Source organism: Oncorhynchus tshawytscha, linkage group LG08 (genome assembly GCF_018296145.1).
Source record: "Oncorhynchus tshawytscha isolate Ot180627B linkage group LG08, Otsh_v2.0, whole genome shotgun sequence".
NCBI lineage: Eukaryota > Metazoa > Chordata > Actinopteri > Salmoniformes > Salmonidae > Oncorhynchus > Oncorhynchus tshawytscha.
In genome coordinates, this window is record NC_056436.1 from 74,051,001 (window position 1) to 74,065,990 (window position 14,990).

At 39.0% G+C, this 14,990-nt stretch overlaps 1 protein-coding gene across 1 annotated transcript; it reads left to right on the forward strand.

Moving 5' to 3' along the window:
- The first annotated feature begins 1 nt into the window (after position 1).
- On the forward strand, positions 2–13,613 carry LOC112255936 (phospholipase A and acyltransferase 4). Its single transcript, XM_024428786.2, has 6 exons — positions 2–121; positions 9,917–10,016; positions 10,271–10,379; positions 11,543–11,679; positions 12,486–12,617; positions 12,820–13,613. The coding sequence occupies exons 2-6, from the start codon at positions 10,002–10,004 to the stop codon at positions 12,949–12,951; spliced, it is 525 nt and encodes a 174-aa protein (XP_024284554.1). The 5' UTR covers positions 2–121; positions 9,917–10,001; the 3' UTR covers positions 12,952–13,613.
- Positions 13,614–14,990: the final 1,377 nt, after the last annotated feature.

The following is a 14,990-nucleotide window of genomic DNA, read 5'->3' on the forward strand; positions in this document are numbered from 1 at the left end:
CAGGAGATACGCCCTCGGATTGGTTTGCTTTTTTTCCGAGTCAGCTGATCGTTGACGTCTAAAGTCATTTCTGTGTTCGATGTAAAGCAATCAACATCGTAGCAACGACACGGAACTTACTGTAAGTTATAAGAAGGGTCAAGTATTTAGTGATTATCTAGACTAAAGTACTTGTGAGAATTACAAATATCTAGCTAGCTAAATGGGATCGAAAGTCTTGACAGCATGCAAACATAGTCTATGTTTTGTGCCGTTTTGTGGTCAGTTACAATAACGTAGTTAAAGTAGCTAGCTATTTCCTTGCATAATTAATGTTTTTTTTTACAGTAGCGGTGCGTGGGTAAAATCACTGAGGAAGCCAGAAAAAAAGCCATATTACAACCTATGTGTTGTGATAATGGTGTTGTTTGCTCTATAACCTGTTAAGTAATATGTTGCCACAGTGTTATTTGGGCCTAAAGCCCGAGACAATAAGACAGTTGCAGAATAAATTCACCCAAACCTTTGTTTTATCACAAAACTGGATAGCAACCTCTGTTCGGTTTAGTCCACATTGCATGTTGCATGTAATAGACAGTTACATGACCTCAAGCAAGTTAATGTTTCCCTCATTTTCGGACCACTAAACTATTGATTTAAAATCACAGATATTTACCACAAGTTGCAAATAAAACAGGAGTTGCCTCCACTATTCCAACACCATTTCAACATCATCAAATCACCGTTGCTTAGTCTAATACAGTGACAACTAAAAGATTCCAAAAACAATTTAGTCCAATCAAGATATATATTATGTTTTTAATTTTTTATTTAACCATTATTTAACTTGGCAAGTCAGTTAAGAACAAATTCTTATTTACAATGACGGCCAACCAAAAGGCAAAAGGCCTCCTACGGGGGCTGGGATTCAAAATACAAAATAAAATAAAAATATAGGACAAAACACACATCACGACATGAGACACCACAACACTACATAAAGAGAGACCTAAGCCAACAACAGCATGGCAGCAACACATAAAAATACAGCATGGTAGCAACACAACATAAAAACAACATGGTAGCAACACAACATGGTAGCAGCTGTCGTGACTAGAGGACGACAGATTATGATTTTTCAACGCCGATACCGATTATTGGAGGACCAATAAAGCCGATACCAATTAATCGGCCGATTTTAAATGTTTATTTTTTTAATAATGACAATTACAACAATACTGAATGAACACTTATTTTAACTTAATATAATATATCAATAAAATCAATTTAGCTTCAAATAAATAATGAAACATGTTCAATTTGGTTTAAATAATGCAAAAACAAAGTGTTGGAGAAGAAAGTAAAAGTGCAATATTTGCCATGTAAGAAAGCTAACGTTTAAGTTCCTTGCTCAGAACATCCTTTTAACATGAGTCTTCAATATTCCCAGGTAAGAAGTTTTAGGTTGTAGTTATTATAGGAATTATAGGACTATTTATCTCTATACCATTTGTATTTCATTAACCTTTGACTATTGGATGTTCTTATAGGCACTTTAGTATTGCCAGTGTAACAGTATAGCTTCCGTCCCTCTCCTCGCTCCTCGCTCCTCCCTGGGCTCGAACCAGGAACACAACGACAACAGCCACCCTCGAAGCAGTGTTACCCATGCAGAGCAAGGGAAACAACCACTCCAAGGCTCAGAGCGAGCGAGTGACGTTTGAAACGCTATTAGCGTGCGCTAACTAGCCAGCCATTTCACTTCGGTTACACCAGCATCATCTCAGGAGTTGATATGCTTGAAGTCATAAACAGGGCAATGCTTGACGCACAAGGAAGACCTGCTGGCAAAATGCAGAAAGTGCTGTTTGAATTAATATTTACGCGCCTGCTTTTGCCTACCACTGCTCAGTCAGATACTTAGATACTTGTATTTTCAGTCAGTTTATACGCAACGCATGACACGCTAGACAATATCATCAACCATGTGTAGTTAACTAGTGATTATGATTGATTGTTTTTTTATAAGATAAGTTTAATGCTAGCTAGCAACTTACCTTGGCTTACTGCATTTGCGTAACAGGCAGTCTCCTTGTGGAGTGCAACGAGAGAGAGGCAGGTCGTTATTGCGCTGGACTAGTTAACTGTAAGATTGGATCCCCCGAGCTGACAAAGTGAAAATCTGTCGTTCTGCCCCTGAACGAGGCAGTTAACCCACCATTCCTAGGCCGTCATTGAAAATAAGAATGTGTTCTTAACTGACTTGCCTAGTTAAATAAAGATTAAATAAAGGTGTAAAAAAAAAATACAGATTTCTGATTGTTATGAAAACTTGAAATCGGTCCTAATTAATCGGCCATTCCGATTAATTGGTCGACCTCTAGTCGTGACGTGACTCTCATTAATGTGATGACTGTTATTCATCAAATAATTACCTACTATGTCTAATTATTACCAGATTAAATTAATCATGTAACAATTAACTCATTAGGACTTTGGGGCACCACGGGAGAAATTGTTTAACGAGTTACCATCTCCCAAATTACCTAAAGGATATATATATCAAAAACAGTCACTTATTAATCATTACCTCATATCAGTCTCATTCTGAACGTTGCAGACTTATTGAATCTGCACAAACCTGAGTCTTACTGATAATTTTGTACCACATAAATTTATTTCATTATTTATTTACTAACACACTAAATGATAACACAGGATACACACAGACACAGTATAGGTTATTGATTAGAAACTTAACATGATGACAGGTACCTGGCGGACTTACATAATATGACAGTTGTTACAAAAGATGGAGAGAGAAAGAGAGACAACACTTGGATACTTTGGGGAACTATGCTCACAGTAACCCTAATACCTTGCCCCAAACTGCTGCCCCTTTGGGTAAGAAGTATGCATGTATTTACATGTTGAAGGTCTTTGTCGTGTATCTCTGTTGGACCCAGGCCTTTGTGAAAAGGGTTCGATTGGGCCTTCTCCTTCGTTCTCAGGTGTAAGGCTCTGATCGTTCACAACAGGTCACAATGCCCTTCTTAGTTGTCTGTTTACTTCCACTTGTTCTTGAAGAGTGGTCTTCTGAGGACGGCTAATCAGCCGTGTCAATGATCCCAAGTGGTGATGAAAGCAGTGTAGTCGGTGATGATTTGAAAAGAGTAACCAGGTGTTCATACTCAAATTCCCTTTCTTAGATATAGCTACTCAACTGTAACATTGACTGTTAGAAGCTACTTCGTCTACTTCAACCTCATGTTGATTTTCATTGGTCATGACCTAGCTGCAGCTTATGGTCCGTTTAGTCTGGTATGTTAATTCTTAACTCAATCTTTTATACCTTCTGGGTAAAAGGGGCATTTTCATCATGATGACATGCTCGTTGGGCTCCCTGGGGCGTGGCTAGTTAAGAGGCAAAGTATTATAATTACTATGATCTTGTTAGAGAACTAAAATCACAATCCTATCATCACAAAAACATTCTCTTCATCCTTGATATTTTCTACACCACATAAAGGATGTAAACCTGATATACACAGTGTAAAAGCTCCTCAAGTTACAATTTTTTTCGTTATAACGTGTTTATACCATTTTTAATGACATCATAATATAGACATTAATTTTCCAAATTCCATCTTTCATCATTCCCAACATTCAGATGTTGAAATATATTGTCCCAGTGTTCCTTGTTGGATGTTGTGGGTGGCAAAATCTTCTGTAACAAAGAGACATTCCATTCACCCATACTAGAGACCAAAAGGAGTCGTCTGCTGCCCACAATTTACGATCGAAGTGAGGTGTCATAAAACCCCCCACATCAATCCCTTCCCCCCTCTACGGGTGAGAAGGCTCTGTAGACGCTGATCCACTGTAACCTGATCTTTGGATCATCAAAGGAGAGTCATGACACAGCACAAACTATGGTACAAACATTATTGAGCACAGACAGCACCACAAATGGCAAGAAAGTAGAGACAACAATACATCACGTGAAGCAACCACAACTGTCAGTAAGAGTGTCCATGATTGAGTCTTTGAATGAACAGATGTAGATAAAACGGTCCAGTTTGAGTGTTTTTTTGCAGCTCGTTCCAGTCCTTAGCTGCAGAGAACTGAAAAGAGGAGTGACCCAGGGATCTGTGTGCTTTGGGAACCTTTATCAGAATGTGACTGGCAGAATGGGTGTTGTATGTTGGAGGATAAGGACTGCAGTAGGTATCTCAGATAGGGGGGACTGAGGCCTAAGAGGGTTTTATAAATAAGCATCAACCAGTGGGCCTTGAGATGGGTATACAGAGGTGGCCAGTTTACAGAGTAGTATAGAGTGCAGTGATGTGTCCTATAAGGAGCATTTGTGGCAAATCTGATGGCCGAATGGTAAAGAACATCTAGCCGCTCGAGATCACTCTTACTTGCCGATCTATAAATCACGTCTCTGTAGTCTAACATGGGTAGGATGGTCATCTGAATCAGGGTTAGTTTGGCAGCTGGGGTGAAAGAGGAGCGATTACCATAGAGGAAACCAAGTCTAGATTTAACCTTAGCCTGCAGCTTTGATATGTGCTGAGAGAAGGACAGTGTACCATCTAGCCATACTCCCAAGTACTTGTATGAGGTGACTACCTCAAGCTCTAAACCCTCAGAGGTAGTAATCACACCAGTGGGGAGAGGGGCATTCTTCCTACCAAACCAGATTACCTTTGTTTTAGAGTTGTTCAGAACAAGGTTAAGGACAGAGAAAGCTTGTTGGATACTAAGAAAGCTTTGTTGTAGAGCGTTTAATACAAAATCTGGGGAGGGGCCAGCTGAGTATAAGACTGTGTCATCTGCATATAAATGGATGAGAGAGCTTCCTACTGCTTGTGCTATGTTGTTGATGTAAATTGAGAAGAGCGTGGGACCTAGGATCGAGCCTTGGGGGTACTCCCTTGGTGACAGACAGTGGCTGAGACAGCAGATGTTCTGACTTTATACACTGCACTCTTTGAGAGAGGTAGTTAGCAAACCAGGCCAAAGACCCCTCAGAGACACCAATAATCCTTAGCCGACCCACAAGAATGGAATGGTCTAGCGTATCAAATGCTTTGGCCAAGTCAATAAAAATAGCAGCACAACATTGCTTAGAATCAAGGGCAATGGTGACATCATTGAGGACCTTTAAGGTTGCAGTGACACATCCATAACCTAAGTGGAAACCAGATTGTGTACCCGAGAGAATACTATAGACATCAAGAAAGCCAGTCAGTTCATTTTTGACAAGTTTTTCCAACACTTTTGATAAACAGGGCAAAATAGAAATAGGCCTATAACAGTTAGGATCAGTTTGGTCTCGCCCTTTAAATAAAGGATGCCCAGTGGCTGCCTTCCAAGCAATGGGAACCTCTCTAGAGAGGAGAGACAGGCTTGGTGATGATAGGGGCAGCAACCTTAAAGAAGAAAGCGTCTAAACCATCTGGCCCAGATGTTTTTGTTGGGGTCAAGTTTAAGGATCTCCTTTAGCACCTCGGACTCACTCAGTGACCGCCTGCAGGGAGAAACTTTGAAGCGTGGCAGGGGAAAAAGATGGAGCAGCATCAGGGATAGTTGCATTAGAAGGGGTGGGATATGATTAAATGTTTAATGGTTCAAGGAGTCATGGCTGAGTCAAATAGGAATCCTGACTTAATGAAGTGGTGATTAAAGAGCTCAGCCATGTGCTCCTTGTCAGTAACAACCAGATCATCAACATTAAGGGACATGGGCAGCTGTGAGGTGGAGGGTTTATTCTCCAGGTCTTTAACCGTTTTCCAGAACTTCTTGCAGTTAGACCCACAGAGAGAGAACTGCTCCTTAAAGTAACTAACTTTGGCCTTCTTGATAGCCTGAGTGCACTTATTTCTAATTTGCCTGAACGAGAGCCAGTCAGCCTGAGTATGCGTGTGCCGAGCGATTTGCCAAATGGAATTCTTGAGGTGGAGTAACTCTGACAGATCACGGTCGAACCAGGGACTGAAACTATTTTTAATTATCATTTTCTTTATGGGTGCGTATTTGTTAACGATTCCACTGAAAATTTAACAAAAGATGGTCCAGGTCTCTTCGACAGAGGGGATCATGGTGGCCGATAACACCCAGCAACAGTCAACAAAGAGTTATTTGAACGTTTAATGCGTGAAACCAGGAAATCAAGTTGTTTGGGGACAGACTTGGTGGAGACAACCGAGCACTGAAGATCTGTCTTGCCGAAAAAGGTTAGAACCAGAAAGGTTAACATCAGTATTCAAAACACTCTTTCTTAACCACGTCTCAGTAATGACCAACACATCTGGATTGGAGCTGTGAACCCACACTTTCAATTGATACATTTTATGTTAAAAACCTTCTAGTGTTAACATGTAGAAAACCCAGGCTTTTACGAGAGCAGAAATCCGTAAAGCAGATATCAGAGCAGAAACCAGAATTGTGGTTAGCAACAGTAAATTGGCCTGGGTATACATGCACAAGATCATATTGTAAAGCAATTTCATCAGGTAACATGAATACAAAGCTGGCGAGAGGTGGTTAGAACCCACGGTTGGGTAAACAAGAAAGTTCATAGTCAACAAAACACGTGTGGCCGATGTGAAATGGCTAGCTAGTTAGCGGTGGTGCGCGTTAATAGTGTTTCAGTCGGTAACGTCACTCGCTCTGAGACCTAGAAGTAGTTGTTCCCCTTGCTCTGCAAGGGCCGCGGCTTTTGTGGCGCGATGGGTAACGATGCTTCGTGAGTGACTGTGGTTGATGTGTGCAGAGGGTCCCTGGTTGGAGCCCAGGTTGGGGCGAGGAGAGGGACAGAAGCTATACTGTTACACACGCAGGAGTCATGAGGCAAATAGCATAAAGCACCAGAGAAACAAAGAACGACTTGGGGCTAGCAATTGTAAGTTCAGAGTCACTCGCCCCAACAGTGTGAGTGACGGCGAATGGTCCTTTTAAGACAGCCGAATAAAGTTGTCCTGTGGCTATTGTATTTTGGAGATTCTAAGGAGGATATCTTCTGATGTGATCAAAGCAACAATATTGTTTCTTATTGATGTAATTTACAATTGAAGGCTGCATATCAGTTAAAAATAGAGATGAATCCAGGGGGTACTGTATTTCAATTCAATTCAATTCAAGGGTTTTATTGGCATGGGAAATGTGTTAACATTGCCAAAGCAAGTGAGGTAGATAATATACAAAAGTGAAATAAACAATACAAATGAAAAGTAAACATTACACATACAGAAGTTTCAAAACAATAAAGACATTACACATGTCATATTATGTATATATACAGTGTTGTAACAATGTACAAATGGTTAAAGTACAGAATCAAATCAAATCAAATTTTATTTGTCACATACACATGGTTAGCAGATGTTAATGCGAGTGTAGCGAAATGCTTGTGACGGGAAAATAGGGAAGGGAAGGGAAGGGAAAATAAATAAGCATAAATAAGGGTTGTATCTATAATGGTGTTTGTTCTTCACTGGTTGCCCTTTTCTTGTGGCAACAGGTCACAAATCTTGCTGCTGTGATGGCACACTGTGGTATTTCACACAGTAGATATGGGAGTTTATCAAAATTGGGTTTGTTTTTGAGTTCTTTGTGGATCTGTGTAATCTGAGGGAAATATGTGTCTCTAATATGGTCATACATTGGGCAGGAGGCTAGGAAGTGCAGCTCAGTTTCCACCTAATTTTGTGGGCAGTTACCTCTGCACCAATGGGACGGGAAACTCTCCTGCCATTGTTAGGCTCAAGAGTTTTCACACCTCTCACTTCACACTTCTGTGCGAATTTCAGTCAGTTTCTTTCATAGCAGCTTCATAACCTTATTTATTAAGCTTTATATAACACAATTACCAAGAGATTGTCTTTTAATTTTTGGCTTCAGAAGTAATTTTCATCTCACCAACAATAAAAACTTGTGAGGAGTACTATGAGAACAAGCATAACACAGTATACAAAAAACAGAAGTCAGGGAAACCGGAAAGAGGTATCCTGCATGTTTTCAAGTTAAAATTCTCCATTCTATATTACTAATATTTCATGGTTTCATTTAGGCCTATCTACAAACCTGTAGGCATTGCAATTTAGGCTATCATTTTGGGTACTGGTGTCTTGCAGTACTCTATTTGTGTTTTATTACTGCTTTTATTATAGGCCTCCCCTTAAAAAGAGGACCCAGCTCACAGGCCTATAAATATAGCCTCTAAATACATTTGAAACTAAATAGTTGAAGAAGCACATGCAGTGGCTAATAGGATAGGGAAAACCAATCTGGCAATAAGAATAGGCTATTCATAGTCTTGACCATTTGGGACCCCTTGGCTATTTAGCTCAGGACAGGTTATAGCCAAGACTTAATCAATATTTCTTTAATCGAATTTATTGATATGGATATAGCCTCTGCGTGATTAATCAATATTTCTTTAACCTAATTTATTGATATGGATATAGCCTCTGCGTGATGGGGTTGTGCAATGCAAATGGCTACAAGCCTACATACAAAGTGGAATTCGCAAATACAACAGTCAAAATGCCTAGTATAAGGCCTACAGTCCATGCTCCCAAATACTGGAAAAAGTGTACATGATCACCACAGTAGCCCCCATGCGGCTATAAAAAATAAATGATGCAATTATATGACTGTTAGATAACACACAACAGTATGGCATATTTAGATTGTGGAATAGGCCTAGCCTAAATCATATTTACTTTCTATTTTGCAGCTCAGGTGATTATTTTAGACAAGGGTCTTCTGTGTCTTTATAATACAATTCTCACACAAGTAATTTGCTGAAGGCCCAAGCCTGTATTACGTCATCTACTGTTATAACGTCCTTATCGAATGCTCTAGACTTTTATTCTGGAAATTAAACCGGAAGCTGCAAATCAACTATAAAGTCTTGGCTAGAGTTGCTTGATTGACTAGCTATCTTTGACTAGCTACATTCGGTTCATGTCCTTTGCAGATGTCACATTCCTGGCAAAAGTTTGTGTGTATAAAAAAAGATGTGTAACCCGAGTAAAGGGAGACGTAAAGTAAGAATGAAACGTGTAAATGTTCATCCATAGTCGTATCATAGGGGTTTGTACGTTTACAGATCTAATTTAACGTGTAAATGTTCATCCATAGTCGTATCATAGGGGTTTGTACGTTTACAGATCTAATTTAACGTGTAAATGTTCATCCATAGTCGTATCATAGGGGTTTGTACGTTTACAGATCTAATTTAACGTGTAAATGTTCATCCATAGTCGTATCATAGGGGTTTGTACGTTTACAGATCTAATTTAACGTGTAAATGTTCATCCATAGTCGTATCATAGGGGTTTGTACGTTTACAGATCTAATTTAACGGTTACGTTTTCTGTTTCACACATGGCTTTGTACGTTTACAGATCTAATTTAACGTTAAATGTTCATCCATAATTAATCATAGGGGTTACAGATCTTAGGATTTGTACGTTTACAGATCTAATTTAACGTGTAAATGTTCATCCATAGTCGTATCATAGGGGTTTGTACTAACAATTTACATTTCGATTTCCTTACGATACGTACGTTTTAGCTTTTGGCAGCTATCTTGCTCCATAGATACATTCAGCCTCTTGGGAATGAATTGAAGAAAAATTCTGAAACAGAGAGACAAAAGTAATTGAAAAATTATATATATATATATATATATATATATATATATTATATTATATTATATTATATATATATATTTATTTAATTTTTTGGGTGTACCCTGGCTCTCCTTGGCATCCATGAATACACTCCACTGATTTTTTTATAGACACCAGAACACAGTGAAATTAGATCAGTATCTAGTTTATTGCCTAATATTTTGTTAGCTAATGTCTTAGGAAAACAGTCCCCCTAAATATAACACACAGATTTTGTTCTGACTTTACAGGGTCGAGATAAAAGCTCAGGAAAAACGTAAAGTTATTTACAAGCAGAAGGGAAATCAAAACTGTGGAAAGGAAATAACGGTAACCATGGCTCCAACATTGGTAAGTAAAGTCCAATCCAAATGTTGATTGTGTCCACTGTCTCTGTGTAATCTGTTTTTATGCAAATATTTACATTTTGTTTGTACAAAGTAGTGTTTACACGATGAGATCTGAGCACTTTCCCTTTCAAAACGGCATACTTGGCAGTTGGTTGGCGGTTGCATACTTCAACAAGAGGGTGTCTAGCAACAACACCCCTGTATGTGGCAATACACAGATTTGCCAAATCCTACTTATTATTTCTCCCTTGACAGTACGATGAGAAGCCAGAGCCAGGGGACCTGATAGAGATATTCAGATGCAACTTCCAGCACTGGACTTTGTACGTTGGTGGCGGTTTTGTCGTTCACCTGGCCCCACCCTGTGAGTTATACTGTTGAGTATGATCAAATCTTTATTTTAGAAGATATCGTGCACTCAACAATTTATATACAGTAGCCTACATACAGTGGCTTGCGAAAGTATTCACCCCCCTTGGCATTTTTCCTATTTTGTTGCCTTACAACCTGGAATTAAAATAGATTTTTGGGGGGTTTGTATCATTTGATTTAAACAACATGCCTACCACTTTGAAGATGCAAAATAATAATAAGATATTTCAGTTTTTATTTTTATACATTTGCTAGCATTTCTAAAAACCTGTTTTTGCTTTGCTATTATGGGGTATTGTGCGTAGATTGATATTTTAGAATAAGTCTGTAACGTAACAAAATGTGGAAAAGTCAAGGGGTCTGAATTCTTTCTGAATGCACCGTTTTTTGATTAGAAGTATTCATCCCCGAGTCAATGTTTGAAACACATTTGGCAGTGATTACATCTGTGAGTCTTTCTGGGTAAGTCTCTAAGAGATATTGTACACTTGGATTGTACAATATTGGCTCATTATTCTTTTAAATTAAATTCTTTTAAATTTTAAATTATTATTTTTTATCCTCAAGCTCTGTCAAGTTAGTTGTTGATTATTGCTAGACAGCTATTTTCAAGTTTTTCCATAGATTTTCATGACGATTTAAGTCAAAACTGCTACTAGGCCACTCAGGAACATTCATTGTTGCCTTGGTAAGCAACTCCAGTGTATATTTGGCCCTGTGTTTTAGAATATTGTTCTGCTGAAAGGTGAAGAAAAAAAAAACATATTATGTGACTTGTTAAGCAAATGTTTACCCTTGAACTTATTTAGGCTTGTCATAACAAAGGGATACTTATTGACTGAAGACATTTCAGATTTTCATTTTTAATTAATTTGTAAACGAAAATTGAAAAGCATCCTTCCACTTTGGCATTATGGGTTATTGTGTGTAGGCCAGTGACACAAAATCTCAATTTCTTCCATTCTAAATTCGTACGTAACAAAAATGTGGAAAATGTCAAGGGGTGTGAATACTTTCTGATGAAAACTAATGTGACAAAACTCAACTTTAAACTCATCTTTGGCACTGATGATATGTTTTATGACATGTTTTGTCTGTGCACCCCCTCCGTTGGAACTTTTTCCTCTCCTTCTCCCATGTCTCTTTGCTCCCCAGCCGAGGTCCCTGGAGCCAGTTCCAACAGCCTGATGTCTGTGCTCAGTGACAAGGCTAAGGTGAAGAAGGAAAAGATCTGGGACGTGGTGGGGCATGATCAGTGGTGCATTAACAACCAGCTTGATCAGGATTACCAGGTAAGTACAGTGAGTACAGTATTGTTGTGACCCAAAATAGCACCCCACGGGGCCCTGGTCAAACATAGTGTACTACTTAAGTATTTTTGGGGGGTATCTGTACTTTACTTTACTATTTATATTTTTGCCTACTTTTACTTCACTACGTTCCTAAAAAAATATGTACTTTTTACTCCATACATTTTCCCTGAAACCCAAAAGTACTTATCAAGAGAACATCCCTGGTCATCCCTACTGCCTCTGATCTGGCAGACTCACTAAACACAAATGCTTCATTTGTAAATGATGTCTGAGTGTTGGAGTGTGCCCATGGCTGTCTGCGAATAAATAAATAAAAAGAAAATGATTCTGTCTGTTTTATTTAATATAAGGAATTTGAAATGGTTTATACTTTTGCTTTTGATACTTAAGTACATTTTAGCAATTCCATTTACTTTTGATACTTAAGTATATTTAAAACCAAATACCTTTTAGACTTTTACTCAAGTAGTATTTTACTGGGTGACTTTCACTTTTACTTAAGTCATTTTCTATTAAGGTATCTTTACTTTTACTCAAGTATGACACTTGGGTACTTTTTCCACCGCTGGGAATAAGGTGCCAGCCTGTGTGATCCTATGTGGCTCAGTTGATAGAGCATGGTGCTTGTAATGCCAGAATAGTGTTTTGATTCCCGCTGGGGCCAACCAAATGAAAATGTATGCATGCACTAGTGTAAGTTCGCTTAAGATAAAAACATCTGCTAAATGGCATAAATTGCTTGACATAAAATGATCTGCTAAATGTCATGCATTATATTATTATAGGTCAGACCCATCTGTGAGATACTGAAGGACGCCCAGGCCTATGTGGACCAGGAGCTGCCCTTCTGTGTCTTCAAGGGGAACTGTGAGCACTTTGTCACAGAGCTGAGATATGGGAAGGCTGAGTCTCGACAGGTAGGCACACTGGACTGGTGCTCATCAATAGGTGTACTGTGCTCAGCATAGAGTTATCTTGTGAGCCATAATGACATTCTCAAGCTATGAATGTGTGTCAAGAGAGTGTAGAGTAACTGGATTACTTGTTGTTATACATTCAAAGCATCTATGACTATTTCTGAATCAGTCATTCATTCAAATGAATGTCTTTTTCTGCCAGGTTCAGCAGGCTGTGGAAACAGTGGGAATGGCCGCAATGGTGGGCTTCGGAGTCCTTGCTGTTGCAGGTATCGCGGCAGCCATCTTTGGAGGTGGAAGCAAAAAGAAGAATAAAGGGGGAGAATATAAGTGAGCACCTGTATGATGGCTTCCTGAGCAGCCAATCACCAATAGGCCTGATAGAGATTAATTATTCAACTACAGTACTACTGCCCTCGTCACTTGAATAATTCTGTTGTTTTCAGAAGGGAGGATTGAGTATTTCCGTACATCTTTTTTAAAAACTTTTACAATTACACAGATGTGATTTGAAAGCACAAAGGAAACGAGGAACAGTGTCTTGTTATAATTCTGAGGTTTAAAGCCTTGGAGGTGTCATAGCCTTGCAGGCTTCTAGCTGATTTAACAAAAAAATTATCATTTACTTATAAGCTATGAAGTTTCCCTACTAAAGTTTCAACATATTTATCTAGACTGAGATCTTTTTATAATGGGATAAAATGGTATTCCACTGAAGTTCTGATATTTCTATCATGAATTCAATTGTCTTTAGGACTCTCAGAACTACTCCTGGTTAGGGTCGGAGTGGATACGTCCAGTGGGCTGTCTTGAGCCCCCACCTGTTTAGCTAATAAAAAAATAAAATATATATATATATTTTTTAAAAACGTGTGCCTGTTTTACATGTTATTTTGGCAATTAAACGTGTCACATATCAGTTTGCAAACATTGTACAAAAATAATAATAATAATTTTTAAAGAATCATTGAGTTTAATAAAACAATACAAACATGGTCTCTTTTTTGCTTTTTTGAGTAAGGCAGCTCCAAAATGGAGGTGGTTCAGCCTAGCTCAGTGCTTTCTGTGGTGGTGGGGTAGCCAGCAGAAAATACGGAGCGTAGGGGTTGGCAATGTTCTCTAGTTGCGCCATGATTGGCTCAGTGTTCTGTCACTCATGGGGACACTACCTCACTGCGAAATCTACGGCTAGATCTTTAAAATTCAAACCCCTTGGGTGCTGCCATAGAGTTACATTAGAAGTGCCCATCCAAGAAGGCTCAAGGTCATTGGCCACAGATAAAAATGTCAAATCACGTTATATCTACCGTAGCTTTGATTGGACTGATCATGACAACATCATACTTTAAAAATCTTAGCTAGCAAGCTAGACAAGCAGTCATCGTCATGAATTATGTAGACAATCTACTGGAAAATCCTTTTCAATCCTAGTCATATAAAGAGAAATTATAGATAAAAGTATCGGTGCTCATCGGCCATTGGGCATAAACATTACAACAAGTTGGAAATCACAAATACAACAATGAGTGTTTTGGAAGGCATCAGTGGCTAACTGCAAGCGTTGCAAAGCAATCACTAGCCTGCTATTCAGTGGAGTGGGTGTGTGGTCCAAGTCTGGGTTTAAGGGTCTCTTTTCCAAGCTTAAAATAATAAACATTCAACACCATGGGCCAGAAAAGTTGTACTACATTGGCCATGCTCACAATCCAGCATGACTTCTGCCACGTTCAAAACAACTGGAAACTCAGAACTGGGAAATCTCAGACGTCAGTCAGTTCAATAGAACTGGGAACTCTGAAAAAAACTAGCTCCGACTGGGAAAATACGTTTTTAACGGTCATCTAACTTGTAATTCCAAGTCAGGAACTCTGGCCTCTTTCTAGAGATCTGCCCTGAAGACCACTGAAGTCATGATTCAACCTTGTTTTTTTCCCAGAGTTCCCAGTTGTCTTGAAAGCACCATAAATCCAGAGAATGCCAGACTTTGATGACAAAATTTTCCCACAAAGACCACTGCTCCACCTTCCTGTTCAAGTGAGCACAGCACAACAAGGTGAGTTCAAAAATGTATTTTATGCTGCTGCATAAATGATGTAATATGCCAGGGAGATTTGTATGCCGTAGCTAAGAAAGTAATACTAAGTGTATGTTGTGTAGTAAGCGGTTAATAGCCCATGTGCCTCACCTTAATAATTTGGTCCCTTTCCCCCTCATAACTTAGCCTACTGTTCTGACTTGGAGGTGTACATGTAGCCTATAGCCTGTTTTAGAGAAATATAATCATTGAATATTGTAAGAGCTTTCATTGTCTGCTTATATGCCCCCATTATTTATCCTACGGTTCTGACTTGGTGTACAGAGAGAATACTGTAA

What these genes read in the sequence shown, in the direction of transcription:
- LOC112255936 (XM_024428786.2), top strand. An exon ending in AGCTTGATCAGGATTACCAG is followed by an intron (nt 11,680 to 12,485) that starts GTAAGTACAGTG and finishes ATATTATTATAG; the next exon opens with GTCAGACCCATCTGTGAGAT. An exon ending in GGAAGGCTGAGTCTCGACAG is followed by an intron (nt 12,618 to 12,819) that starts GTAGGCACACTG and finishes TTTTTCTGCCAG; the next exon opens with GTTCAGCAGGCTGTGGAAAC.